Consider the following 27,525-nt stretch of genomic DNA (forward strand, 5'->3'; position numbering starts at 1 on the left):
TGAAGACTTTACAAACAGCACTTGGTCTATTAGTCCCTCGGTGATGCTAAATACTGCTAAAGCTTTAGAACAAACTTTTCATCCATCTTCCCAGTAGTTTTGTAATTGTTACCATCTTCATACCTGTTCGGGCTGCTCTTTCATTACAAAGAAGCCCTGTATTGTACCTTCAAAATGCTGAGGCTTACCGATGCACCGAGAGCCATCTGTTGAGGTTACAAAGCCACGTGGACAGACACAAAAATAGCTTCCCACGGTGTTGGAACAGTCACCGGTTTCACAGACCCCAGGAACCACGCTGCACTCATCGATGTCTAATCAAGGGAAGATAATTGAGAAAGGCCTTCATTAAACAAAAGGATTTAAAAACTATGAGAACACTCATGGTTGATTGGTCAGATCATATAACCCTGAAGATACTCTTGTTTCAAGCCCTAAGGAATTTCTCACACATGTCTATGGGAACTGAGTTGAGAGTAACCTCCCAAGGCAACACGACCAGGCCAAGGAAAGCAAAACTCTATATAGCCCTTTCCCCTCAAGTGCAACTTAAATTGCAAATAAGATGTCAAAGTTTTAATTCCTATTCTACAATGACCAAATTATCCTCCTGGAGCCCTTCAAAAAATACATATACAATTACTTTTCAAATATAGAATAATTAAATACAAACGTAGCCAATTTTAACAATCATCATAGGAACTAATAAAGGGCATCAAATTATTATATTTTCCTTTTTGGCTTTAGGATGTGATTTTGGTAGGTGCATTTGGATGTGGGTATATTTAACATCCTTGGAATAACTTGGATTTGAAACAATGTAGAACTACGACAAAGAGGAAACCCAAGAGGCCCTGGGAAGGGCCCACTTTTGCTACTGCAGCTCTCTGCCTTTATCCACTCTGCTTAATTCTCTTCTTTCACAGGAAGGAAAGTCCATTGCTTTTCCTTATGTTGTCCTAAGCAGGACACCTCAGTGCTTTTTCTATAAGCTTCTGGACTTCTCTTTTAATCCCATGAGCAGAAAGTCAAACAAAAACTCAATTAGGCACACTGGGAGCTGAACGTTAATCCCTTTTACAAAAGGAAATGAGCCACTGGGAGAAAACCCAGCCAGGGATACCCAGTTGTTGGCATTGTTTGCAAAGACACTGGTGTGGTAAAGACCTCTGAACAGAGGAAGCAATTATGAAAGTCATAAACATAATTACTTAAAATCAAAGTAAATGGGGACTTTTTGTTTCTTTTATGTTCTTGTCCCCTTGTGCTGTATACATTCTTTTAGAATGTCTCAATTTGCAAGACAGGGAAAATAAGTGCATTTTAATTATAAATGAGAGGGAAAAACATTTAAGCTCTGTAATTACACCCTGAGCCTCAGGGATCACTGCAGAAGAGGGGGCAGAAAGACGGTAAGAAGCAGCAGTGAACTTTCACAGGGAAACAGTATTTCCTGGGCCTGGCAGTATATAGAACGTTCACATAAACTCACAGGGGCTGTGACAGTGGGCACAGGACACGCATAAGACAAAGTCAGCCAAAATCCCAGCACGGAGCAGGGAGGTGGACATTCAGGTCCACACTTAGCAGAGGAGGGATTGACAGTGAGGGCTGCCGGAGGAAGGAGAGCCAGTTTTCCTTACAGTTATAGCTTCCCTGAGAAGCTAGCCCTAAGTAGATGGCAATATGTCAATACTTATGTGGGCAGCACAAAGCTGTCTCTGAGTGTTCAAAAGCAGAGCAGCTGGAGGAAAAAGCAATGAGAAAGAAACAGAAAGAACCAGAGGGGACAGAATGGGGACATTGATCAGACACATCCTATACAAGTATGAGATTCTCAAACAACCAAAGAAATTAAAACCACAAAATGGAAAATAAAAGAAATAAACAATTCAAAGTTTTAAATAATAACACACAAACTTAGCCATCCCTTTTTAATATCCCTCTATTGACCCACTCATTACTTTTTGCCCATTTATTCTGACAAATCACCAGGCTAATAAGTTGTATCACAAAGCAACCATTAGACTTTTAAAAATCTCCGTTGTAACATTCAGACATCCTCTAACATACTAATTCATTTGAGATTCAACAGCTGCTGAAGGACAGAGGCACAAATCCACACCTATCAATCCCATGAGATGTCAGGATTCTAACATGAATTGCCTACACAAACGAGGAGCAAATGTGTAATGTGGTAACAGCATTCCCATCAGCCTTTACCCAGCAAAATGAAGCCATGTGTGCCAATTAGGACCTGTTGCATCCTGTGTTGCCATCTTCGTGCGCACCACACTTTCATACAATGGAGAGTACCACAGAGATGAAGCAAGAACAGACAGACTGCAAACAGCAAGTATCATGATAAATTGCCTTTCTCCAAGGGAGACAAGACAGAGAAGAGTATGATGGGAAGCAGATGGCACAAATGGAAGGCTGAACCCTGCATCCCATTCTCTTCATCGACCACGGTATCAACAGTCCAAGAGTTTCAGTAGTTTAGGATTAACAAAAGTTCTTAAATACTGTAAGATCGCATGTCCTTCATCTGAACACCAACTTTTATTTGCAAGCAATTCCTAACAAAGGGCATTTTTTTTTTGTCCCAAACTGAAAAGTAAAAGATGTTTGACATTGGGGGGGGGTTATTTTTGAAAGAAATATCTGGGATATAGAAATACATAGTATGTTTCCTAGTTTGTTTTCTGTTGTGATACAACAGTGACCAAAACCAACTTGGGGCAAAATGTCGTTTGTTTCATTTTACAGCTTATAGCCCATCACTGAGGGAAGCTAAGCCAGGACCTAAAGAAAGGAACCCGCAGACAGGAACAGAAGGAGAGGCCATGGAAGAGTGTGGTGATGCAATATTACAAAAATATCTCTTACATTCTAAGAGGCCGGAACTTTTGCTGGAGCTCACAGTCTAAGTCAATTATATACCTTGAGGTCACTTGAGACTATGACTGCTATCCTACTGTGTATTCATATAGTTTGCTTAACCTGTTTTTAAGAGAACAATGCAATAGTCAAGCTTATGTGCCTTGGGTTTCCAATGCAGTCAACTTTTACAACCCATGCTAATGTATAGCTGTAACCTTAAATTATATACTCTTCCACACTCTGGACCCAAATAATGCTTGTGAGTCGCTTGGTGTGATCCGTGTGCAGCAAACACAGACGCTGAAAGCAACTTTCTAAAATCTACCATAGGAAATTGAAAGCAACCATTTATGGATATTGGCTGATAAGTGATGATGCTTGTTATCTGGGTCAGCTGGGATCAGTGGGAGACAGTGGCTTAATCCCTCGAAAAAACTCTGTTAAAGATTTTTGTAAAGGAACCCCTTCCTTCCCCATGTGATGCTTCCTGTATAGTTCAGAGCAAAGCCCTGTGTGAGGGACAGAAACAAAGATGCAACAAAAGGACACATGGGCAGACACAGGTACAGATGCAGGCACAGATTCAGACTCAAACAACAGACAGACAGGAGAGCATGACATAGAGGATCCACATCTGGGTTAGCTCTTGGTTAAAGGACTCTAAGTCAACATTAGTGCATCCAACATAATCATGAATGTACTTTGTTCATGCAGAGGAGTGCTTCTTACTGCTTTCTCCCCATGGCTTGCTCAGTGTGCCTGAGCACATCTGCCCAAGGATAGTACCACCCACAGTGGGCTGGAGTATCTCACATCAGTCAGCTAAGAAAATGCCCACAGACTTGCTCATAGGCCAATTGGATGGTGGTCATTCTTCAGATCAAGGACACCCTTCCCAGTTGATTCTAATTTTCTTAAGTTGATAAAAACTAACCAGCATACTGTGACATTCAATTTTTAGGTTTTCTGTTAAAATAATCATTAAAAAAATCTCTGTGTATTTATAATGAGATTGAAACCTTAGAAGGTTACGTTCAAAGCAAACACATGCCACAAACACCCTGTCAGGAGGCTGAGGGTTCTGTATAAAGGAAATGATTATTCTCCAAAATATTTTTAGGCAAGTTACTCTGCAGATTTTAAGAATTGAAGAGATAGGTTTAAACAAAACAATGCAAAAGCAACAACAAACAAACAGAAACATGATGGCCCAGACATTTTGCATTTCCAGTATACAAATGCCTAGTATATATTCATCTAATAGAATTTAGCATTTATATTTATGTTCAGTGGGCTACATGCACATAGCTCTCTTATTAATTTGTTTCTTCATGACCCTGTGTGGAAATCAGATTTGAAAGGAGGCCCTACATCAATGAACATCACATATTGCCTCAGCATAAACAAGTATATTATCTAAGGGGGATAGGTCAACTCAAAGGAAAAAGTTAAGCCACTTCTGAACACCTATTATGCTTCCGTCACCCTCTGTATCTTCTTGAACGGTTTTGAATTTTTTAAGGGAGATAGGAGCCTTGGTTTTCAAATCTCAACAAGACCCATTTAAACATAAGACAGAGATTTAATAGCATCACTGGTGAAAGTCCAGGAACATGGACCTCAGATTTGGTTAGACCAATGTCTCCTACTTGGATCGCAAGACATCCAAGCTGATGTTCTACAACCATATTAACCTTGTAAAAACATGGGAGACTGAAGATGACCTAATGAGAATGGGGGCAACGTGGGGATCAAGATGCTCTTCTTCCCTTGCTCCTCACAAAAGTGCAGATTAAACTACTATTCACCCAGCTGTCTAAACATTCTGGTCCTTGTATTACTTCTCTATTAATTCTAAGTACAGGCATGGTACAGAGGAAAAACAGATTCTTTTTCTGGCTTGGCTAAACTGCAAATATCCCATTTACCTTCACCTAGTTCTGTTTCCTGGAAAGTTTCTGGAAAAAAAAGTTAGTTACAGGCCTGAAAATCTGGTGATGGCCTCTCTGTACTCAGACTTGATCTTCCATCTTCTTCCCTTGATGGGGTCAAAATGGCTAAAGCAAGTATAGCTCAACTTTTGACTGGGTCATGCAGTTAAAGGAAGGTTGTTTCTCCAGGGTCTCTGCCCTCTTAAGAGGGAGAAATACTCCCTGAGAAAGAGCCCATAGCCTCACCCTTCCATCCTAATATAGTGAAGTGGCTCAGGCAATACCTGAGCAAGTCTTTAGGCAGAGGAGTGGCTTCACGGAGTCCTCATCCTCATTAAGTTTAGACTATAAGTCACAGAAAGTGGAAGGGTGTGAGTGAGTCTGAATGAAGCACTGCACAATTGAAGACTGGGACATGCATGAGGATGGATGTCTCGGAGGCTTGGGAGGACAGACAGCAAATCCTGGAGCATTATCCTTAGAGCTTTGTGTTTTATTATGAAGGAGCTGTGTGCTTTCTAAGATTTTAAATGAGACACGAGTAATCCATGAAGAAAGGACACTTTAGGATGCCTGAATTTAGACTTAGGAAGAAAATAGCCAGTAAGAAATCAGGACAAAACAATAGAACTTTGCCACTGGAAAGACACATCGGGCCATCTATCTTGATTTACCAGATGCTGTGGAATGACTGAGAGAATGGGACGTGGGGAGAGTCAAGTTGGAGAGACGTAGACTAATGACCCAACTGAAAGTCCGGGTATGGGATCCATCTGAGAGTTAAGTTCTGGATTCATACTTTTATGGCCTATTACCAAGTATTCAGTTTATATTATATCTAACAATGGTTAGGATTTCAAAAGGTAACACAGGGATTTTAAAAAAGGAAAACAGGGTCTAGAAAAAGATCTATGTGATGGATTTCTTATTGCCAAGCAACAGAACCTCATATTCTTGTAGGTCTCACTCTAAGCAGGATGTGGTGCTGACTCAGTGAGTAGAGTGACCTAGGTTACCACTCACTTATAAGAACACAGCCCGAGAGATGCTCTGTTGTCACAGGGACATGGTATCCTCAAAAGCTCTCCATACCAGACCCAGAAAACTTGGTGCAAACAAAACAAGTGAATTTTTTATAAAACACTGCTAGAAGATTCCCTTTTCACCTGTGTATACCAGGTATAATCTATAGAACTATTTGTAGTTATATAACTGTTTTCTTATATACTGAAATTCTATTTATTAAGGTATATTGGTGAACAGTAGGCAAATCCGTGCGCTGCGATGTGATATTCAACCAATTGCTGTATATTTTGGTTCAAATAGGGCAATGTTGGCGTGATAAAATGAATTGCAAATGGAAAACTCCCACTTGCTTTCTCCTTCTTAGATTTTGAGAATACAACATGTATAAACTGTACTCAGAGTTCTGCTTTACATGAGGGGCTTAACTGAGAAACAATTCTTATGTTTCACATGTTCATCTTATAACATCCTATGATATTTTTCTAAATATAGTGCAGGGCTGCACATCCTAATTTCATAATACTTTCACCCCTTCCAGCCAATTCCACTCCACTATTAATCATTTTTCATAGCCTCCTGTAAGCTCCAAGTAACCATTTTAAGCTAGACTCTATTGGGACACAACTGGCTACTCAGCACAGTCCATGCAAGTGAGATCATAAAGTATATGGTACTTTGGAACATGCAGCTTTCATGTAGCTTGACATTGGCGAAGCTGCTCTGTGCTGTAGTGTGTTTTAGCATTTTGTTTCTTTGTTGCCTAATCTGCAGCTTTTCACAAATTGTGGGTATCTGGGTGATTTATATTTGAGCACTAGTGAACACAAAGTTGTCACTAACATGAAGTCTAATGAGTCATGAAGACCAACTGTTTTCATTGTGGCATTGATGCTGTGCACTCCTACTAACAGCGTGTGAGCACTCCAGTTTCTCCACACTGTTACCTACAACTTCTCATGCCATTCTATACTAAATTGAGCTTTCTAAATTTATCTGTTTAGGACAGAATTCTACTCATTACATTGTTACTGTAACAATAACAGATGATACACTAATTTCTCAAGACCAGGCAGCTAGTAAACATGAAATTACTTTTTCCTACACACATTTTATTTATGAGACATTAGAAAAATATAATCCCTAGGAGAGACAGGAAAACCAGTTATGTCATTTCTAAATGTTCACTGTTATACCTTTGGCTCTAATTCATAGATGTTAGCTTAAGTTATCAATACATCACGTTTTGTGCAAGAGAGTTAACTGAGATGGGTATTTAAACAAACAAAGAGACTTTAGCTTCTTGATTCTGAGTTTCCTTAGGAGGCAAAACATTGCAAGCAAATTTTGTTTTTGGAATAAAAATAATGATTAAAATTATACTCTGTTTAAAAAGCCGTCCAGTTAATTTCTTTAAACAATGAAAAACAATTGATTCGACACATGCTATTCATTCAAGAAGTTACTGCTGATTAAAAGCCTTTGATTTGTCACATACCAAGAACTAATTATGCATGGTCTGTAACTGCCAGGAATTTGCAATCTGCTAAGAAGATGGATATAAAACAAAACACAAGGTGATTGGTTGCTCTGGAAGACAACATGTTAATTGTCAGGCTCAGAACAAGTACTTGAAGTCATAGAATCTGATAAGGGGACCTTAAAGAATATGATAGAACCATCATCTGTATAGAAGGGGAAAAGAGGGTTTTTCCAGATAGGAAACAGTCAAAGAAGAGAGCCTCTTGGGTGAGGAATGAAGTTTCCTGTGAGCTGAGGTCATTTATTTAGGAGATAAAACCAAAGATGGGCATCTGGATCTTGGAAAGTGTGTTAGAGGCTGACTTGAAGTCCACTGCTGGTGAAAAAGACCTTCCAGTGCTGGCAAATAAGATGGACGAAAGTTACTGATGTAGATGGGGAAAGTGGAGGCCATCAAGCTCCAGTCAATGAGATCAGGACCTTAGTGGTGGTGGTGGTGGGGCAAAGGCAAGCATGCCTTGAACATAAGAAGGAAGGGTAAGAGGAAGACATAGCAAGTCATTATTTGTGAGTTGGTGTCCCAAAGAAGAATCTGCCTACAATTGTGCTCAGGAGTCACCAGAACAAACTACTGGATATTCAGATCTTGACTTCCACACAGATCTTGACTTCCACTCAAGCATAGTAAGCACTCTGCCCCTGCCCCATTCCAAAAACAGAGTACTGACAGAAACCATATGAAGACAAAGAGAATATAAGATAAACATTTCCCTAGACCAGCAATAGCATATCCAAGTGACAAGCTGAGCTGAGAGAAAAGACTTGGTAAATTTCTTCTCTGGAAGCTGGCAGTGGTGACTAAAAGAACGGGACTACATCTGAGGACAGGACAGTGTCACAGCAGGAATCATGCCTGGTGGAAAGAGAACTCAGAGGTGGACCAACAAAGATCTCCCTGGGAAGGTGAGAGTTGAACAAATAGGCAAGCAGGCCAACAATAACTGAGGTGGAGGAAAAGTGCACACACACAAAACTGGGCAAGAATGAACTAAGTAAGTAAATGTGTCTGAAATAAGTGTGTGTGAGGGAACACACGAGCCTGGAAATGTAAGCAGAGAAGAAAGAAACTAGATGACTATCAATTCCAAAATTTTATGTGAAAAAGTTGGAGAGTGACAGGTCACTGAAGATGAAAGGGAAGGGATTCTTCTAAGATGATGGAGAACACCAGGGGCTGTGTGGAAAGTGCCATAGTCTACAGCTTGACACCAATGTCATATGTTATTTTGGGACTATGCTGTAATATCTATCATCTGTCTGTCTGTCTGTCTGTCAGTCTGTCTGTCTGTCTATCTATCTTTATATCCATCTATCTGTCCATCTGTCTATCATCTATCCATTTATCTATCATCTATCAATCCTTTACCTATATCTATCTATCATCTATCTAATTTCTTGAACCCTCCTTTTCATTGCTGTCAAGCCTAGGAAAGTGCATTCAAAATGGCCTTTGTATGTTAGCACAAATGGATGCTACTGGAACTTTGTCACAAAGAATTTTGTGTTCACTTACTATGAATAATAGCATTTGTAAAAAGGCTACTATTGTGCAATGAAATAAATGGTTCCCCCATTGGCCTGAAATCAGTTCTGCATCTTCCTAGGCAGTAGTTTGAAGTAATTAAGTCATGAAGTATTGGCAGCAAGAGGCACTGCCATCATGACATTTAATGGCATTGTGACAACACCCGAGAAACTATTTCCACTTCAAAATACATAAATGTCACTAAAAACATACTTAAGCAACATGAATTTTAGTTTTGTATATACATTGCAAAATGGTTTCCTTGGAGAGCACAGCCAAATCACCACAGTGGTTAACTGACTCTCCCCACAGCCCTGGAACCATCATTTCACTTTGGGTGAAAATGTTTTGTTACCCTTTGTTAATCCAAACTTAGGACACATGGGAAACAACACTACACTTAGAACATGGACTACTACAATAAATCAGACCAAGTGTTGTTTATAACTTTAGAATACTGATAATTCAACACAGTGAAATCACATGTGTGTAGAACAGCACCTTCAACAGCAGAGTGGAGCCCTATTAAAGATCTTCCAACATCTTTCTTGGTTTCTATTTCCACTCCCAGCTCTGGGGATCAAACTCAGAGCCCCCACACTTGCTTAGTAAGCACTCTGCCACCACAAAGCCATATTCCCAGGGGACCCTTAATGATTCTTTGCTCCAATTCTCCCCACCTTTCACAACTTCCTTCAAATTTTCAATGAGGAGAAGATGAATTGAATGCTCCCCCCCCCCTTAAGGTTGGATAAAAACGAAAATTTCACAAAGATGAAAGTCAGGAAATTCCAAGGTTAAATTTACTATAACCATTTGGACTTGGTAAAGTTTCAGGCATTCAGTACTTTGTACTCCTGCTCTCATTAGCAAGCAGCACATAAAACTTTGATTTTTTTTTTTAAAGCACTTTGGCAGTATCCTGTAAGAAAACTAATGAAGTTGATCATTCCTCAATGCTCTAATGATACATTTAAGAGCAATTTATTTTTATCTTCCGTATAAATGGTCTCAAGTGAAAATGAACTCAGTTCTACATTCCACTGTAGCAGTATGATGTCATGAGTGCTGAGCTCCCTCTGTGCTTTCCATATTTTCAAGAAAGAAAATGAATGTAATGAAATCTCTATGCTCACTCACTAAACACGCACACTACATACAACTCCTGCAAAGAAAGTTGACCTTCAAATGGACATAGTGGTATTTTCTTAGTTGTTGTTTATTCTGGAAATTCTCCTAACATTATGATTTTTAAAGTTTAGCTTAATATTTAACAAGGTGGCACGGGGATGGAGATGCAGATTGGAAATAGAGAATTTGCCCCAAATGAGCAAGGTCCTGTTTTCAATCTCTAGCACTTCACAAAAGCAGCTGTACATTTACTGTGTGATATAAACACTATCTGTGCACAGGTAAAAGTGGATGCACTAGTATGGAAGGATCACTCTTCAGACTCAGCCTAGAATAATGTGCATACCTGGACCTTCACAAGGAAGTGGTGGGATCACTAAAATTTATGGAGTCCTTTTCTATGGAAAATGGCAAAAATCAAAATGGCTGACTCTGTAGCCTACTAGTTGCACAGATGAACTGCAACAGACTCTCATTCTAACTAGCTGATTTAGACACACCCATCTCTCACTCTAATCAGCTGATTTAGACACACCCATCTCCCACTCTAATCAGCTGATTTAGACACACCCATCTCCCACTCTAATCAGCTGATTTAGACACACCCATCTCTCTACTCTAAGTAGCTGATTTAGACACACCCTTCCTGCATTCTTGGATGACCACCTTACGCTGTAGGAAACAATGAAGGAATATATCCAGACTTTTTTTTTTTTTACAGCACTCCATAGGCTTCATTGAGACTAAATTACCTTCACAATGAAGGTTCCCCTTTCCTATTACTCTTCACAAATCACTGACCTGTCAATGTGCCCTTAAAACCTCAGGTGTGCCCTAGTCTCTGTTTGACACTGGGCAGTAAACCAGCTGAGACCAGCCAAGAATTAATTGGTCAGCTGAAATCCCTAATTCTACCTTCCCTCATCACCATGTCATTGTCTTCAGCAGCTTACTAGACTATGCAAATATATGCTCCAGCATGTCAATTATGATATTTTTGAAGTTTTTTTTTTTTTTTTGCTAGCCTATAAAAGCTTACCTTTTATAGCTGAGCTGAATGTCCTTCCCCACTGAAATGATTATCGACACTCTCATTAACTGATGTCATAAAATGCTGTGTTTTTATGACACACATGGAAATCATGGGCAGGAAAGTCATGATGACAACACCAAGGCTGTACTGGTGTTGGCATAGCCCCTACTGTCCTGATGTGTGGGCACTTGACTTCATGCTACAGCTACTCTGTTCTCTTCCTTTCACATGTACATTCTGGAAATTGCTTCACACTTAAGTTAGCATTTCTCTCTACATGCTTCCTCTTACTTGGGAATACAATAATTAAAATAAAATTATGACAAAAATTAAAAACATTATATGTCTCTCTGAGCATGTATGTGTGTGTACATGTATGCATATGTGCAGGTAGTATGCATGTGGAGATTATGTCAATGTCAAGTATAATTTTCTACTTTCCATCCTAGTCATTATCGTCTCCTCTTTCTTCCTCCCTCTCTCGCTCCCTCCCTCACTATCTGCCTTCCTCTTTCTCTCCCTACCCCCCCTCCTTCTTTCTAAGACAGGGGCTTTTACTGAGCTGAGTGACTAGAGTGACAGGCCAGAATGCTCTAGCAACCCTCTTGCCTTGACCTACCCCTCCCAGCCCTGGGGTTACAGACACTACTGCTACCCCTAAGCGTACTGTTTGGGTGCCAGGAATCTGACCATCAGATTTTGATTCACAACACATAACAAAGTCTATTCTTATATCCTAAAGGTTAATGATTTTGGTGAACAGTTTTAATTATGGATATATAGTTATTTCAGCGAATGTATGTTCATAACAATGACTTCACCATTTGAGTCTCAAATACAGAACTTGTTGAGTCCTGTGAGATGACTCAGTGACAGTCTGAGTTGGAACTCCAGGACCCACACTGGGAAAGGAAAGAACCAATATTTGTCAGCTGTCCTTTCACTCCTCCATGTGTGCCATGGCGTACACACACTAAAGAAGTAAATATACAAATGTAGTTTAAAAAGAGTTAAAGAAGTTAATGAACATCTCCTCTACACTTTCACTGAAAATTATGTATGTACTTTTTTCCATAAACCATTTTTTCTCAGTTTGAAATTACAAAAGAAAGTTTATTAGTAGCCCTCCATACACTCCCACTGTTGGCTCACTAAAAGGTGATTAACTTGACCAACTTCATTGTCAAGGTGGCAGCAAAGTTGCTGTGCACTCAAGGAAGTCATTTGTGGGAAGAAACTGGGAAGTTTGTAACCAGGACTTCTGATAAGCAGGCTACCCAGCTCAGAGCTTGGATGTGGTATTTCTGTTTATGACTTGGTGGGGGGCATCCAAAGGTCAACCTGATAACCCCACTGCTACTTACCATTGCTAGATAGTTTATGGGGGAACGGGTGGACTTAATTCACTATTCTCCAAATGAATCTGCTCTAAAGTTCAGTCCAGTATAAATGTATCATAAGTAGAACTTTTAGGTCATAGAAGTTTTACTATCAATTTGTTTGAGTACAAATAATTATCCCTACTTTTAAATATACTTAGATGGTTCAAAGAAGGTAAAAAGGCAAAAAGAAAACAAAAACAAACAAACAAAAAACCAAAACCATCGGCTGGGGCACTAAATGAAAAAATGTCTTCCCATCCTTTTTTCAAGTCATCCAATAGCCATGTTTTAGAATAGTGAATGAGAATTCCCTCAGGTCTTTCCACTGATACTATATGCAGCAAGTTCATACATAAAACTGATCTTTACCAACATGTCTTTTCTTTAGAGTGATGGCTAGAAGATGAGAAGATAGAAAAGCCAGGCTATGGAGTTACAACCTATGTCATATGCCAAGCAACTTTATTAAGAACAGCATCTCCAAAACAGAAATAAAACATCCAATAAAGGGAGATCAGCAGGGAGGGCTGGTGGAAAGGGAGATCAGCAGGGAGGGCTGGTGGGGACTCCATAGGAACCCACAGCAGCAGCCCTGAGCTGAGCAGGCTAATAGGGGAGACTGTATCACTTGCAGCAGGCTGACCAGAAGTCCCATTACAAATCTCCCCATGTTTTTCATGAAAGATAGGACAGTCAGTAAAAAGCCATTAAATGATGAGATGACCTATCAAATAATAATAATGCCCAAGGTGAACGCAGGATATCTCATGAGCATCAGAGACCAAGCACACAGCAGCTTTGGGACTAATAACCACAGCCCCTACACGGTTTGGAACAGGAGGGTTCTCAGGATCCAAAGCCACAGCTTCCCCAAGGCCTTGGCCTCAGGCCATGACTAGCTGTGCCAAGCACATTCCTGGTTTTACAGAAGGAATTATGCTCCTTCTCTATAATCAGGGCCTCAGGGAAAGCCTTCCTTTGGTCTAGCCCTCAGCATAAAATGTCTTATCTTTTATATGTAAATGTTTTATAACTTGCTTTTGTCATGGAAAATATATCTTTAACACATTTACATAAACATATGAGGCAACCACGATTTTTTAAAAGGTCATATTTCCTACTTTGTGCTTTATACCAATCATTCCACTATTATATGTATTATTTACTGTATTTTGCCATTAGAAAAAAAAAGACATAACCTTATGTCTATCATTTTTAATGGTGAATATAAATATAGGATAATATTTTAGGACTAAAATTAATAGATTAAATATGGTAAGTACATTTGTATTCTGGTTGTTAAAAATAATACTAATTTTTTTTTTTTTTTTTTTTTTTTTGGTCAGGAATTTGTGATCATGTCTATGGCCTAAAACCTTCAGTGAAATAGATTTCATTAGAATTTTATTTTGTCATACACTATACATAAAAAAGTTATCTCTGCATTGGTTTACATATTTTTATTCTATGTAAGATAAAACATTTTAAAACAGCACTTATATAACAATTGCCTTTTTCAACAGTGAAGATCTCTGATCTTCTTATTAGAAATATTCTTATTGATTCAATGAAGTTCTGTATGTATTTTGAAAAATTTGTCTTTATCTGTGCTAATAACAGCTTTTTTCAGTTTTTCATGTGTCTTTTGTTCATGTTTGTGGTGTTTTTCTCTTTTATTAGCATGGAATTTACTTTTCTTTTATAGACTGAAATTTACCAATCTATTCCTCTACAGATTTAGGGTTGACAAAATATTGGAGTATGCCTTCTTGGGCCTAGGTCTATATAACATGTAACACTCCAATCAAATATTTTTCAAATTTAATATCTAGTTATCTCAACACATCATTCACTGCATAATTTATGACATCCCTCATTGAGTACATAATATATATTTGTTTCTGTTTTCCTGGACATCATCCTTTGTTGAATATTTTTGGGCCAGACTATTTGCATGCTAAGCCCTTGACAATTAAGGAGAAAATAACTGGGTTTGAGGGTTTTCAGTCTTGGAGGAGACTCCTTGCATCCTTCAGAGACAACACCTGGTTTACCAAAAAAAAAAAAAAAAAAACCAAAAAAACCAAACAAACAAAAAACAAAAAACAAGGGCATTGTGTGTGTGTGTGTGTGTGTGTGTGTGTGTGTGTGTGTGTTTAAAGGGCTAGTTTTTATCTGCCTTCCTGTACTGGGATTAAAGGTATTGTCCCTACACCCATCAATTCTCTTCTTTAAAGTTTTCACCTTATCTTTCCGTAGGATGGGTGAACACACTCTTTATAACTATTTCTCTAGCACGATGCTATTGAACCCTCCCATGAACAAGTTTCAGTTTTACCCCCTTAGCGCAGACTCTTGCTTTCCTACACCCATTAAGGTTCTATAGTTTCGGTAAGTGGGTTAGTTCAGTGCACTGGTACAGAATAAATCACAATCTAGTGAATACAGAATGTTCCAGAAAACTCACTGGCTGGGTATATAAATGTACCATCCAGAGAGGCAACAGAAAGCATTTCAGAGGGAAGGAAGCTTCCTGCAGAAGTAGGTCTTTGGGGCCAATCTCCTGAAAAGCACCTGTACACTGGCGAAGTGGGCATGCTTCAAATGCCCACTCTGAGTAGAGAGCTGGGTTGGCAACTCATCTGGAGCCACAGAACTCCAGGTTACATACAACCATCATCATCAGTGACATTGGGAAGCTTCTTGTGAACAGGAAGGACAAAATGAAGAATGAAAGATTAAGATTCGTGCTTCCTGTCTTTGCCCCATCAGGGTGGTGATGGTGCCTTTTCCATTCATGAAGCTTACTGACTCCATAGCCAGGGACTGAACCACAAAACTGCATCTACTTTTGACCTAGTTCCAGAATCGTGCCACAATACACAAACTGAGAAAAGGAGGAACTGCTCAAGGAAGTCCTTCGGGGAATGTACGTCTTGGGTACCCACCTGTCTGATTGACAGCCCTGACCAAGAACAGGCTGGATCTTAGTAATGTCACATTTTAGTCATGTTACCTGGAGAGGGTTCATAGGCCTTCTGTGCCTTGGTGTTTTCAGTTGTAAAGTAGATCAGTGTTAGTAGGCCACCCTCCCACTCTGTTGTGATGATTCAGTACAACAGCCAATGTAAACTGGGTTATCTTACTGCCCCAATACTGTCAGAGGTTATGGTAAGTGCATAGTGAACATTAGCCATTATTATTGCTACACGTAGTCTGCTGGCAGACTCAGGCATGAGAAAAATAACAAGGCAATTTGAGACCCAGTGGGATAAGTGACGGGGGGATTAAGTATGTTTTATTATGCGGGTGGGAAATAGGTTTGGATACAGGAGTCTCAACTTCCGTATTCAACAGAGGTAATATATCTGTTTCAACCTCAAACTTCTAAGCTTCCTGAAAGATTTCAATGATGCTGGTTTTCATGATTCTTTGACTGGTGGTTGCCCAGGTTTTATCGGCTTCCATAGCTAGCAACTGTCTTCCCTCACTATCCATTTCCCACATAGGCTTCGCTCCAAGAAATAGCTGGAGCATTTATTCTTTACTTTAAAATTAGTTTACTTTTGGAAATCTGAGTAAAAGCAAATAACATCTCCCCTGCGTTAACAAAGCAGAGTTGCAACAGCAGCAAAGGACACCATGCCAACATGTTCTGGGAGTTTACCAAGCACAAATAAATACATTTGTTGTCTCAAGACTCCAAATGACAAAATGCTGTGTAAATAGACCCAGGCCAAAGACTCTTCGGGATAAATTTAAAACAAGCGTCGGACACATAAAGAGTCACTAGAAGTAAAGGCTGTGATGCGGCTTCCTGCCTACACAATCTGCCAAGACAGAATAAATGTCTCAGGAATGTTAGAGAAGGTACAGTGGGGAAGAGGGGGACAGTCAAGGACATCTGGTACCCACTTGTCTCTATCCATGCACAGGGCAAAGAAAACTGACACAGCGTGTTTGTAGAAAGAAGAAAGCTGGGCAGTCTCAGTAGCGCGTCATAGTGCATGGAGGCACTTAGTGTCTCATCTTCATTTAAGCTACATGAATATTTATAGTAATGAATGTCTGAGTGGGATAAGTGGTTGAACCAATCTCCTCTTTGGCTGTGAGGAAATCACTTACTCCACTGAAGAATCATTTGCCTGATGTCTGACAGAATCAGAAAATTAGATTTTGGAAACAAACGGACGCAAGAGAAATAAGCATGGGTGCAGCGACTATCATCAAGAGGTTTATGGAGCTGGGCCCCTAACCAAAGAGAATGGAGAAGTGATTCTCTTTCCACATCTACAAACAAATGTGGATGCATACTTCTTCTAGATTTTGGTTGAGATTTAGGGCTTGACTAGTAGTCTACTTTGGACACGAGAGGGGAAACCAGACACATAGCAGAAACATACCAGACCACCTATGTAAAACACAATAGCTTCCATGAAGGCTGTAAGGCAAAGGCTTCATACATTAAAGAGATGGAGTCTGTCCTCACCCTGAATCAGGACATAAGCTATTGATGCTCAGACTCCATGACTGGTAGGATCAAGCCTTTCAAAATAGCAAAAGAGGATGTTCTGATTGGTGAGCAGGTATCAGAGGTGTCCTTCCATCTTTATAGAAAGCAAAGATTCTCTAACCTCAGAACGATAGGTCAACATGAAGGGACATTGACACGAAAGACAAAAGCAACACACCACATTTAATGTTTATTTTGGTCTCCCAGTGGCAGGAAGATTGGTAGAAGTTTAAGGCCAGATTTGCCATATAGTTCCAGGCAGCCAGGCTATAAGGTGAGACTCATCTCCAAATCAATCAATCAAGGAATGAATGAGTGAATAAATAAATGAATAGTATTTTTAAAAGGAACCAATAGCTGGTCCAATGAAAGAAGATTTCTGCTTGACGAATTTCCTCTTTCCAAACACAGCTTTATTCTGGTCTCACAGTTAGACTACTTTTTGGACATGGATTCAGGTCAAACAGATCACCATTGTATAAACTTTCTGCTAATCAACATCTCTTGGTAAGAAGTCTGCCAAGTATGTCAGAAATAGTTCTCAGATCTGGAACACAGTAGTGAAGAAGGAAGGATTTCTGTCCTCAGGAATCTTACTCAAGCACTTGGAATAAATGGTCAACAAATACACACAAAGTGCAATGACATCACAATCATCAACAATCAACAATGGCCCAGTGTTGTGATTTCCTACTAAGGACACCAGCACCCCAGTGGCTCAGACTCAACAATGCTGTGTCCTCTTAGTTTTGAGCAGACAGAGACACTTAAATATTAAGAGGTTTCTTTTACATGAACAAAAGCATAGAATTCCATATAGTAAAAACAGAAAGGGCATAATTTAAAAATAAATCTGCCAGTACTCCATTTTACATTTTTTTAAAAACACTGACATTTAAGTACCTAGGTTTTGATAATAAAAAGTAGCTGCCGTGGCTATATTTTTATTTAGAACATTCACCAATTTGAGCTTATGACAACACAACATTAAACTATATGTGAGTATAATTCAAAACCCAATATTGTGTATAGCCACAGCTTTGGTATCTCAAGGAACTATTTGATACTAATTGAATTAAATAATTTCATGTAAGTACTGCTTGTTCTTTTGTATACAGGAAGAATATTACCCAAAGAAAATTGATAATAGCCACTTTGAAGACAGATCTAAATAAATATGCCTTATAGACAAGTAAAGCTTTCACAAATCCTTTAGGTTTCAATTCCTAATCAGCCCTTGTTCCAGTTCCTCCATTTCCACAAATCGCAAACACTAAATCATAGACTTCTTTCTGGGCAATGCTTAAATGGACTTGGCTGCCTGAGCAGGATGGAAGCCAAGACATGACTGGATTCAGGTCCCCGGGTGTGCCTATGTTATATCAATAATTCCCATCCCCAAAGGACTGGGCAAGCGGGAATAAAGAGTTGCCCTGTCTTCCCCTGAGCTCTGTTGGCTCTGCAAGCTCTTTGGATGAAACCTGATGGAGAAAAGACCTCCTCCATTTTCAACTAAAGAGAAAGTCATTGTTTGATGGAAACGGAAATGTCACAAGCATTAGCATCAGCCAGCGTCTGTGCCTTCTCACCTATAATCAAAGACTGGCTTTTCTTCCTTCACTCTCAGGTAGACTTTGGAGTTTATTCCATAAATTAAAAGTAGAAGGAAGTGGGGAAAAATAGTGATCAATGGAATAAAATCCTCCAAAACTCTAGGAAGGAAGATTGAAATAGCAGCACTCTTGGTAGACCATTTAATGTTTGGAGCACTTCTAATGCTCATTCGCAAATATTTTTTAACCTTTTTATTATAAATATACTGATGACCAATATTGAATTGAAGTAGCACAAATACTTGAATGGTATTAAAAAACAGTGTCACAGAAAATTTATTTGGTCCTTAAGCAATTACATTCTTCTTACTTTCCTGTTGTGAGGAACATGAAATTACCTGGTAACTGTGTTAAATGTGTAAGACTGTAAAGATGAGTGCAGACTGACTATCAATAAATAGAAGAAGATTGTAGAAAATAGAGAATGACGCTAGCCAACAACACACAGGATTGTGGTGGCTAGTAGAGAAACAGTAGCTTCTATGCCCACACACACACTATCTCCTCTTTCCCAATGCTCAGACCCCCATTTGCTGTGTACAATTAGGTACTACATTTTTCACTTTCCAATTTCCTTGTCTATATAGATAGATAGGCCTGTTTCTTTGGAATTTGTCAAGATAAAATACACTACTGCCTTTTATAAAAGGAGATTTTTTTTTTTTCTGTATTGCTTTGGAGCCTGTCCTGCTGTCCTGGAATTAGCTCTGTAGACCAGGCTGGCCTCGAACTCACAGAGATCTGCCCTGCCTCTGCCTCCCAAGTGCTAGGATTAAAGGCATATGCCACCAATGCTCGGCTTAACAGGAGAAATCTTAACTAGAGTAAATGAGAATGCTGTTTTACCACTAACTAGAATAATTATATATTACTGTCTTTAAAACTGTCTTTGGGCTATACAGAGGCTCAGTGGGTACCTTGCTGTAGAAGCATGAGGATCTAAGTTCAGATCTTCAGAATTCATCTAAAGGCTGATATGGTAGCATTTATGTAGTCCCGGTGTTCTCATAGTGACATAGAAGGTAGAGCTAGGAGAATCCAAGAGACCTGTCTCGAACCAGATGGAAGATGAGGACCTTAAGCTGTCCTCTAACTTCCACACACATACCATGGGATAGATACACCACAGCATGCGCATATCCATCCTTATACACAGGAGCATGTACACACAGACATCACAGAAACACACACACACACACACACACACACACACAGAGAGAGAGAGAGAGAGAGAGAGAGAGAGAGAGAGAGAGAGAGAGAGAGAGAGAGAGACTAAAAATTTACCTTTGGTGAAATAAATTCATTAAAGTATTGTAATGACAGAAAAGTTTCAGTACTACTAAAAGCATTCTAAACATAAACATGATCTTGAAGCTGATGCATTTAGAAGTTTCTTAAGTTTTATAATAATGACACAGACTTTAATCCCAGATAAATTAGAACAACAAATTTACTTGAAAAAATTCACAGAAGAAATGAAAACCTACCTTATGAAAGAAATTATGAGGCTGAATGACTCTCACTCTTACTACCATGGCTAATGAGATAACCAGCTGCAAAGGGTTCACTTCCTTTTTGCAGGTTAAAACATTTAAGGCTAGAATATATGCTCCTAAAACCCAACCCTACAGGCTACACATTCACTTCCATATTAAGATAAAGAATCATTATTGTCGTCATTAGTTTTAACAATTCCAGATGAAGCATTTTCGTGCTTAGTTCAAAGTCAGCGGCCAGGCTCGAGCCCCTCAACACTCTCACCTTCACATTTCTGTGTTGTTTCACTCTGCTTGTGGCCAGCAGGGCATCTGCATTCAAAAGAGCCCACTGTGTTGATACAGTTTCCTCCCTGGCACAATCCCGGGATTGCCTGGCATTCATCAACATCTGCAAGAAGAAAACATTTAAACAGAAACCAAATTGATTTCCAGACTATATAAGTATTTTTCTCTTATGTCCAGGGGAAAACGTTCTCGAGATTAACAGGATGAGGGAAGCTGACCGTCTTTGTGTGCTTGTTATTTGACCTAGGTTGATGGCATTAAGTATACCACACATGTCTTCTGGAGATGCTGTTCTGGGGTGTGGACAGTCCACCGATTTGGTTTGTCACAGAAAACTTCTTAGTGTGTGCCTTCCTGGTTCTGGCACCAAGTCTGTCCCTATCTTCTCAGCATCCCAGCAAATGGTGAATTGTCTGTCCCCAGAGTTTCCTCATGAAGCTCAGTGATTACCTTGAGGATTCAAAGGCACTCAATCTTTCAGCCATAGGTACAGGGCAGGGTGTGTGCACATGGGCATGAGTGTGTGAGTGTGTGTGAGTGTGTGTGTGTGTGTAAACCATAGAAAGTAAGGTATGTAAGCACAAGAGTTAATGGAAAAGCAGAAGTGAACAGGACCTAGGGCAAAGGTCAGATATTAGAATTTAACAATACATTCTGCAATAATGTATTGTCAAAAGAGAAATCACAAGGCAAAAACTGAAAGTGTTTTTAGTTAAATGATGAAAATATACAAAGTAAAGCTTGTGAGCTGCAGCTAAACTGGTACCCAGAGGTAAATGCAGAGCAACAAAATGTCTATATTGCAAAAAAAAGTAAGTTCTCCAACTTTCTATATCTGAATGTTTAAATATGAAGTGAATAAAATCAAGATACTATGATAAAATATAAAACAAAAAACCATATAGGTAATTACTACAAATCTGGGTTTCTGGAAATATGAGTAAAATTGATGTATTTTGTTCATATTAATCACAGCTATAAGAAAAAGTTATTTACTAATATAAGTACTGAGAATGAGTCTATGAAGATGAAAAATAATCTAAAGAACAAATGGCAGAAATTCAACAATTAAGGTGAAATATAAAAGTCTGTTGAAAGGTAAAGTTGCCAAGGCTGACTCAAAAACAAACAGATATTAAGAATAAAGTCTATCTGTTAAAGTAATTTCATCCACAGTTTAATATATTTACACAAAGAACACCATACCTCAGTGGATGCACCACTGAGTTGCATAAAAGATTTAAGGAGAAAAATGACAGAAATTTCATTCACATTCTCACAACACAAAGATGTGGCATTGTCCTGTCTATGTGACTTGGAAACATCTGTCTGATGTCAAAGCCAGACCAAGACATTACCAAAAGAAACATGAATAAAAAGAACAGAATTGGGTAATTTCTCTCTCTGGAATAGGCACACAAAATTATAATGAGTCAAACTTAGTAATAGATGACAAAATTAGTATAACAGGACCAGAAGAGTTTCATCCCAGGAATTTAAAGGTTTTCTTAAAAGCAGATTGAAATATTAATCAATATAGTTCATTGTACTAACAAATTACAGAATAAGTGCCGTCACCAACTTATAGAGAAGTAAGAGAACTCAGCTCCAATTAATAGTTCTAAAAAGCTCCACTAAATCAGGAACACAATGTAGCCATATAACTTCGTTAATCTGGCAAAAGCCATATGTGAAAAACAAAGACCATGGTTAACAAGGTAAGTAGAGATTTTCAAAAATGCACTGTTGAGAATGTTCAAAAGTCAAGTCCTCCCTTACTTGTTTATTTCCTTGAGACATGGTCTTGCTCTATAAACCAGGCTGGCTTGGAACAATTTATGGAGCCAAGACTGACCTCATGTTCTACCACACCTATTAAAATTTTCATTTTATATCTATGTTAATTTGACTTAACTTCTTCACGAGAAACAATGGTATAACTGAGTAGACTTGAAAGGTAAACGTTATACATAAAATATATTATAAAACAGTTGCTACAATCAGTTCAAACCGAAAGTCTAGTAAAGCTGACAAATGATACATATTTCATTATAAGACTACAAAGTATTGTGTGTCGTTGTCACAAACATTTAAAACAAAGAACACCAGAGAAACAACCATTCATATAAACTGGCAGTGCATTCCTTGAAGGAGACTTTTATTCACACGCCCTTCTAAAATGGTTGTCTCTGTGTTTAACAAAAATAAGGTACTGGGTATGGTGGCACACGCCCATGATCCCAGCAATCATGAAGAAGAGGCAAGTGGCTCTCCATGAGTTCAAGGCCAGCCTGTTCTATATTAACGATTTTAATAATGTCAGCCAGTGCTTCATTGTGAGATATGAATAAAAAGAGTAAGGCTATACTTTATGTGTTGTGTGTTGTGTGTCTTTCTCTTTTGTACACCTTTGTTTAGGAAGCCTCCCAGAATTCACAGCTTGTATAGCATTGTATATTCCTTTTTTTTTTTTTAATGGAAAAAGGCAACCGTCACTTTTGTTTATAGCTGTTGTAAAAATAGTACCTTTAGAAATAAATAATGCACTACTAGCAACAGATATTTCATACCTGCTTATTCTAAGATAGTCAATGTTCATGTTGTCCTTAGTGTGTTCATTACACAACAATACTCTCACATTTAAAGCTGTGGCAATGGAATGCAGGGCTTTTGTAAGGAGTAGGCAAAATTAGCAGCATGGATTACACTTTAGATTAGGAAGGTTTTTCCATTGAAAGTTTATATCCTTACCTATCTATTCTCCTTCCTCATTTTACTGTTGTTGATTATAATCTCTTCACCAGGGAAAATTAAGACATCTTACTGTGAAACAGTGAAAAGCTTTAAAAGGGATTTATGAAAATAACTCAAAGAATATTTTAAATAAAGATTTACTACTGTAACCTTCAAAAAATTCTTAATTTTCCTAAGTCATTTAAGAGTTAGTTCTAGATCTTGTGGCTCTGTTTTCCCCATAAAAACACCTTCTTGAACCAGGCATGGGAGCTCTTACCCCAAATCTTAGACTTAGGGAGGCTGAGGGCAAGAGGAGTAAAAGTTAGTGGGATTAAGGATGAGAACTTGTTTGAAAATAATAAAAAAAAAATGTTATAATCTCACAGAACAATGATACACGTGTCTTATAGGTGGATGAGGCTAGACATTGAAATGATGGGAGGAAGTTGTGAGGAAGTGAAATGGAAACAATGAATTTAGAAACACTCACCACCTCTGTCTGCAAAAGTAAGAGGCAAAGCCAGACTTCTCAACTACATCTTCAAAATCTCAGACACACAATAACTAACAGTCAATTCTCCACCACCCACATTGTGCCAATGTATTTCTGTTCATTCTGTCAATTCCAGCTTGTTCCATTCATTTGTTTAAATGCTGGGATATTTCAAATTGTATGCAGTGATTTTATAGAGTTAAGTTAAATCATTTGAAACTTAAGCCTTACTTACCACTCCAGTGTCTTCTATTAAGTTTATAAAAATACCCTTTTTGCATTATTTAGAGCAGTTAAATACCTTTAGGACTCTTGTCCTAAAAGAACAAATTCATTATAAAAACTAACATTCAGTGGCACATTTTTAGCTCATGCCCAAATATGGAAAAATGTGATGTAGAAATAAAACATGACTCATTAATAGGTACAGGGCCAAGGACAAGAAAATAATTATATTTGATGTTTATTTTTTTCTGTCATCAAGTATGTTTGGCTTTTTTTTTTTTATGTGTATGAGTGTTTTGTCTGCATTTGTGGGCACCATGTTTATCCAGTGCTTGTGGAGGCCAGCAGAAGGAGTTACCTCCCCCGGATCTGGAGTTACAAATGTGTGCTGGGGACAGAATGTGGGTTCTCTGCAAGAACAGACAGTATTGTTTCTTGCTGAACCAACTTTCTAGCCCTAATATTACTATTACTAACTTTATCATCATCACCTCTCTCTTTCTCTGTGTATGTGTGTGGTGTGTGTGTGTGTGTGTGTGTGTGGTGTGCAGGCATGTTACCCACAGTGGAGTTGTGGAAGCCAGAAGACAACTTCCCTTCCAATGTAGGTTCCAGGAACCCAACTCAGGACAGCGCTTTTACACGAGGCTTTCCTGCCTTTCTAGTTTCGTTTTTTTTACATGAAACCATTATGCCCATAAAGACAATGTCAGGCCTTAACCACAACAATTGAATAACTGATTTCTCAGCAACTACTCGCAATGGTTTGGTTCAGCCAGAGTCTCCATTCATGAGTGACATATGGCCATTCTGAATGGCCATAATAACCAGTGGATGATGGCAGCATACTACCTGCTTATCTTCTATTTTACAATAAAAAGAGCAGAGCGTGTTTCTGTCTCAGTGTGTTTCATCTCAGCAGATGCACCATTTCTAGATACTAAAGTTGGAAACCCAGCTGACTACTTGGCATTTCCTCCTTACATTGCTCACCGTTCCATCAGTGGCCAGTGTGTGCTGCCCACACACGACTCACTCTTTACTCTGCCTTCTTAGCTTTAGCTGTGGAGCTCATTTCTTGGCTTCCTCACTCGGTCTCTGTATTTGACTCCCTACAAAGTATCTAAGAAAATCTCATCCAAGACAAATGAGAACAGATTACCATGTGAAAGGTTGATGGGCAAAACCTTTGCCCTCAAGTGTTTTATTCTCTGAGCTATTCTAAAGAAATGTGAGACCAGGAGAGGGATTTCCTTATTTTAAAAAGCAAAGGAAATGACTCAGTCCAGTGCTTATGGGGGAGTTGGCTCAATAGCTCAAGTACTTATCGGAAGCGGGGTGTCAGTTGGTCAAGTGCTTAATGGGGACATGGCTAAGTTTCTCAAATTCTTACTGAGGAAATTTCTCAGTTGTTCAGGTGCGTATGTACAACCTGAGGACCTGAATTTGATCCCCCCAAACCACATAGCAAGGCAGGTGTGGTGCTGTACACCTGCAGTCCAGTACTGGGGACAGAGACAAGCAGGTTCCTTGCATTCATTGGTCAACTAATACACCCTACTTGCTAAGCTCAGGGTCACAGAAAGACTCCATAACAAAAAGAAAGAAGAACAACACTCAAAGTTTACTTTAAAAAACCTGAAAAGCAAACAGAATTGTCCATGGGATTCTTATTATCTTCTCAACTGGTGGTGCTATTTAGGAGGGGTGTGGAACTTTATGGAAATGGAGCAACACCATAGAAAGTGCTTACTGGTGAAGTTATCTGGCCCCCATTTATCTCTGCTCCTTTTCCTGACTACAGGTACAATGAAACCAGATGCCAAACATTGACACTATGACTTCCCCACCATGATGGACTGACTGTGTCCCCTAAAACCACAAGCCAACATAAACCCTTCTACAAGTGGCTCCTTGTCAGAGCAATGTGGGGAATAACTAATGCAAACAGTTTTAAACCTTTCTTCAATATCATACTTTCAATATTATCAACTCCATATTCTCTCAATTGCCTTTACTTAATGCTTATTATAGTTTGTCTTTTTATAAGAAAGCCTTTATTATTTTTCATCAGTGATACAAAAAAATGTGTGAACTCTGCATTTATTTAAATATAGTTTTGGGGGGAATATTTTCCACCTGCCCTTTTTTTTGCGGTCTTTTTCTCTTGACCTCATTTTTTAAGAAAGTTTTGCCCTTTGGCCCCCTTCTATTTCCATGAAGGTATGAGGTCCATGAATATCTTCTCATCAATTGGACATCAGTAACTATGGCTCTAGTTCTTGACAGGTGTAAACAAACATAAACTGAAGGATGATCCCCCACAACACAAATGTTTAGAAAGTGCTTCCCAGCAGCTGCAGTGTTCATTTACTTTAACCATTGTTTCAGAATCCTATTTCAGAATTGTGAGCTATTCTCAAAAAGCTTTTTCTTGGTATATTTTGCTGCTATCTTTAATAGAGGCTCCTGTGACTGAGTTTTAAGCAGTGTCTTGGATTGTATAGTAGTTGCTTGTGTTGACAGAATGGTAATTTAAGATTAGCCTTGTCAATTAAAGATTATCTTGGTCAAGGAAGACAATCAAGATAAATGTGTTTTGGTTGTAACTATCTTAACTATTTTCTATTAATCAAGATAATAGCCATATCTCCTTTTCAACCAGGAATTAAAATTTAATGAACAAATAAACAAATTTCCTTGCTATACATTCAAGCTTTGGAACAGGCAGAGAATTTTTTGTTTGTTTTTCAAGACAGGGTTTCTCTGCATTGCTTTGAAGCCTGAACTGGAACTAGCTCTGTAAACCAGCCGGCTGGCTGGGAACTCACAGAGATCCTCCCCTTCCTCTGCCTCCCAAGAGCTAGGATTAAAGGTGTGTGCCCCTACGCCCGGCCAGGCACAGACATTTAAAAGCCCAATACTTAACTATTGATGACATGGATTAATAATTACTTATGTCTTAATATATTAAAGATATGAAGTGGATACACTTACTTACAAATATAAAAGACAAAAAGCCAGGGATTAATCTTAAGCAAAATATCACTTCTAATTAGAATCTATAACTATGTGTACATAAAAATACAAACTCTAAGAAAATAGTATATACATGCAAACGACTATTTCCATAGGACATAAATGTCATAAATATTCCTGGAAGGATTTAATTCAACTTTCACAATTTGAATGTTCTTGCTCTATGATAGCTTAAGTTGAAATGGTGACATGACCTTACTTTGGTCATTTTGTGCAATGTAAAATGTAGACAACACACCACTAAGTGTGGATGAAGACTGGAGACAGCACATCTCTAAGTCTGCATAAAGGACAAGACAAGAGCTCACTCTGCTTTCTGCATTAAAGAAGTCAAAGATTGCTAAGCACCCCAGGAATGCACACCCGACACTGCTTATCTAGGTATAGAATATTATCAAAGACACAGCTACAACTTAAAGGACAAAACAAAACTCTTCCTATTTTATCCACAGATAAAGTGTCATCTTAATTATCTGGTGGTTCTCATCCCCACAATTATTGTGTTCATTACAAAACCATGATGCTTCTTCATTCTTTCTTAAGCCATGGACCAATTAAAACTACAAGAGCTGTAGGGTAACTGACTTTCAGAGATGGCCAGCCTTTGTTAGTATGATCAGTGTTTTGGAGCCAGCATTAAGTAGTTTTTATTGTGTTCTACACAGCTGACAT

General features: G+C 38.7%; 1 protein-coding gene across 1 annotated transcript in view; it reads right to left on the reverse strand.

The window, feature by feature from the left end:
• Fbn2 (fibrillin 2) overlaps positions 1–27,525 on the reverse strand; it is a 187,646-nt gene that overhangs the window by 109,409 nt on the left and 50,712 nt on the right. The window contains exons 7-8 of the mRNA XM_051200751.1: positions 20,338–20,463; positions 189–314 (exon numbers count right to left, since the gene is read on the reverse strand). Coding sequence (XP_051056708.1) covers positions 189–314; positions 20,338–20,463 — 252 coding nt within the window. The remainder of the gene's footprint in view (positions 1–188; positions 315–20,337; positions 20,464–27,525) is intronic.

Source organism: Phodopus roborovskii, unplaced genomic scaffold (assembly GCF_943737965.1).
Source record: "Phodopus roborovskii unplaced genomic scaffold, PHOROB, whole genome shotgun sequence".
NCBI lineage: Eukaryota > Metazoa > Chordata > Mammalia > Rodentia > Cricetidae > Phodopus > Phodopus roborovskii.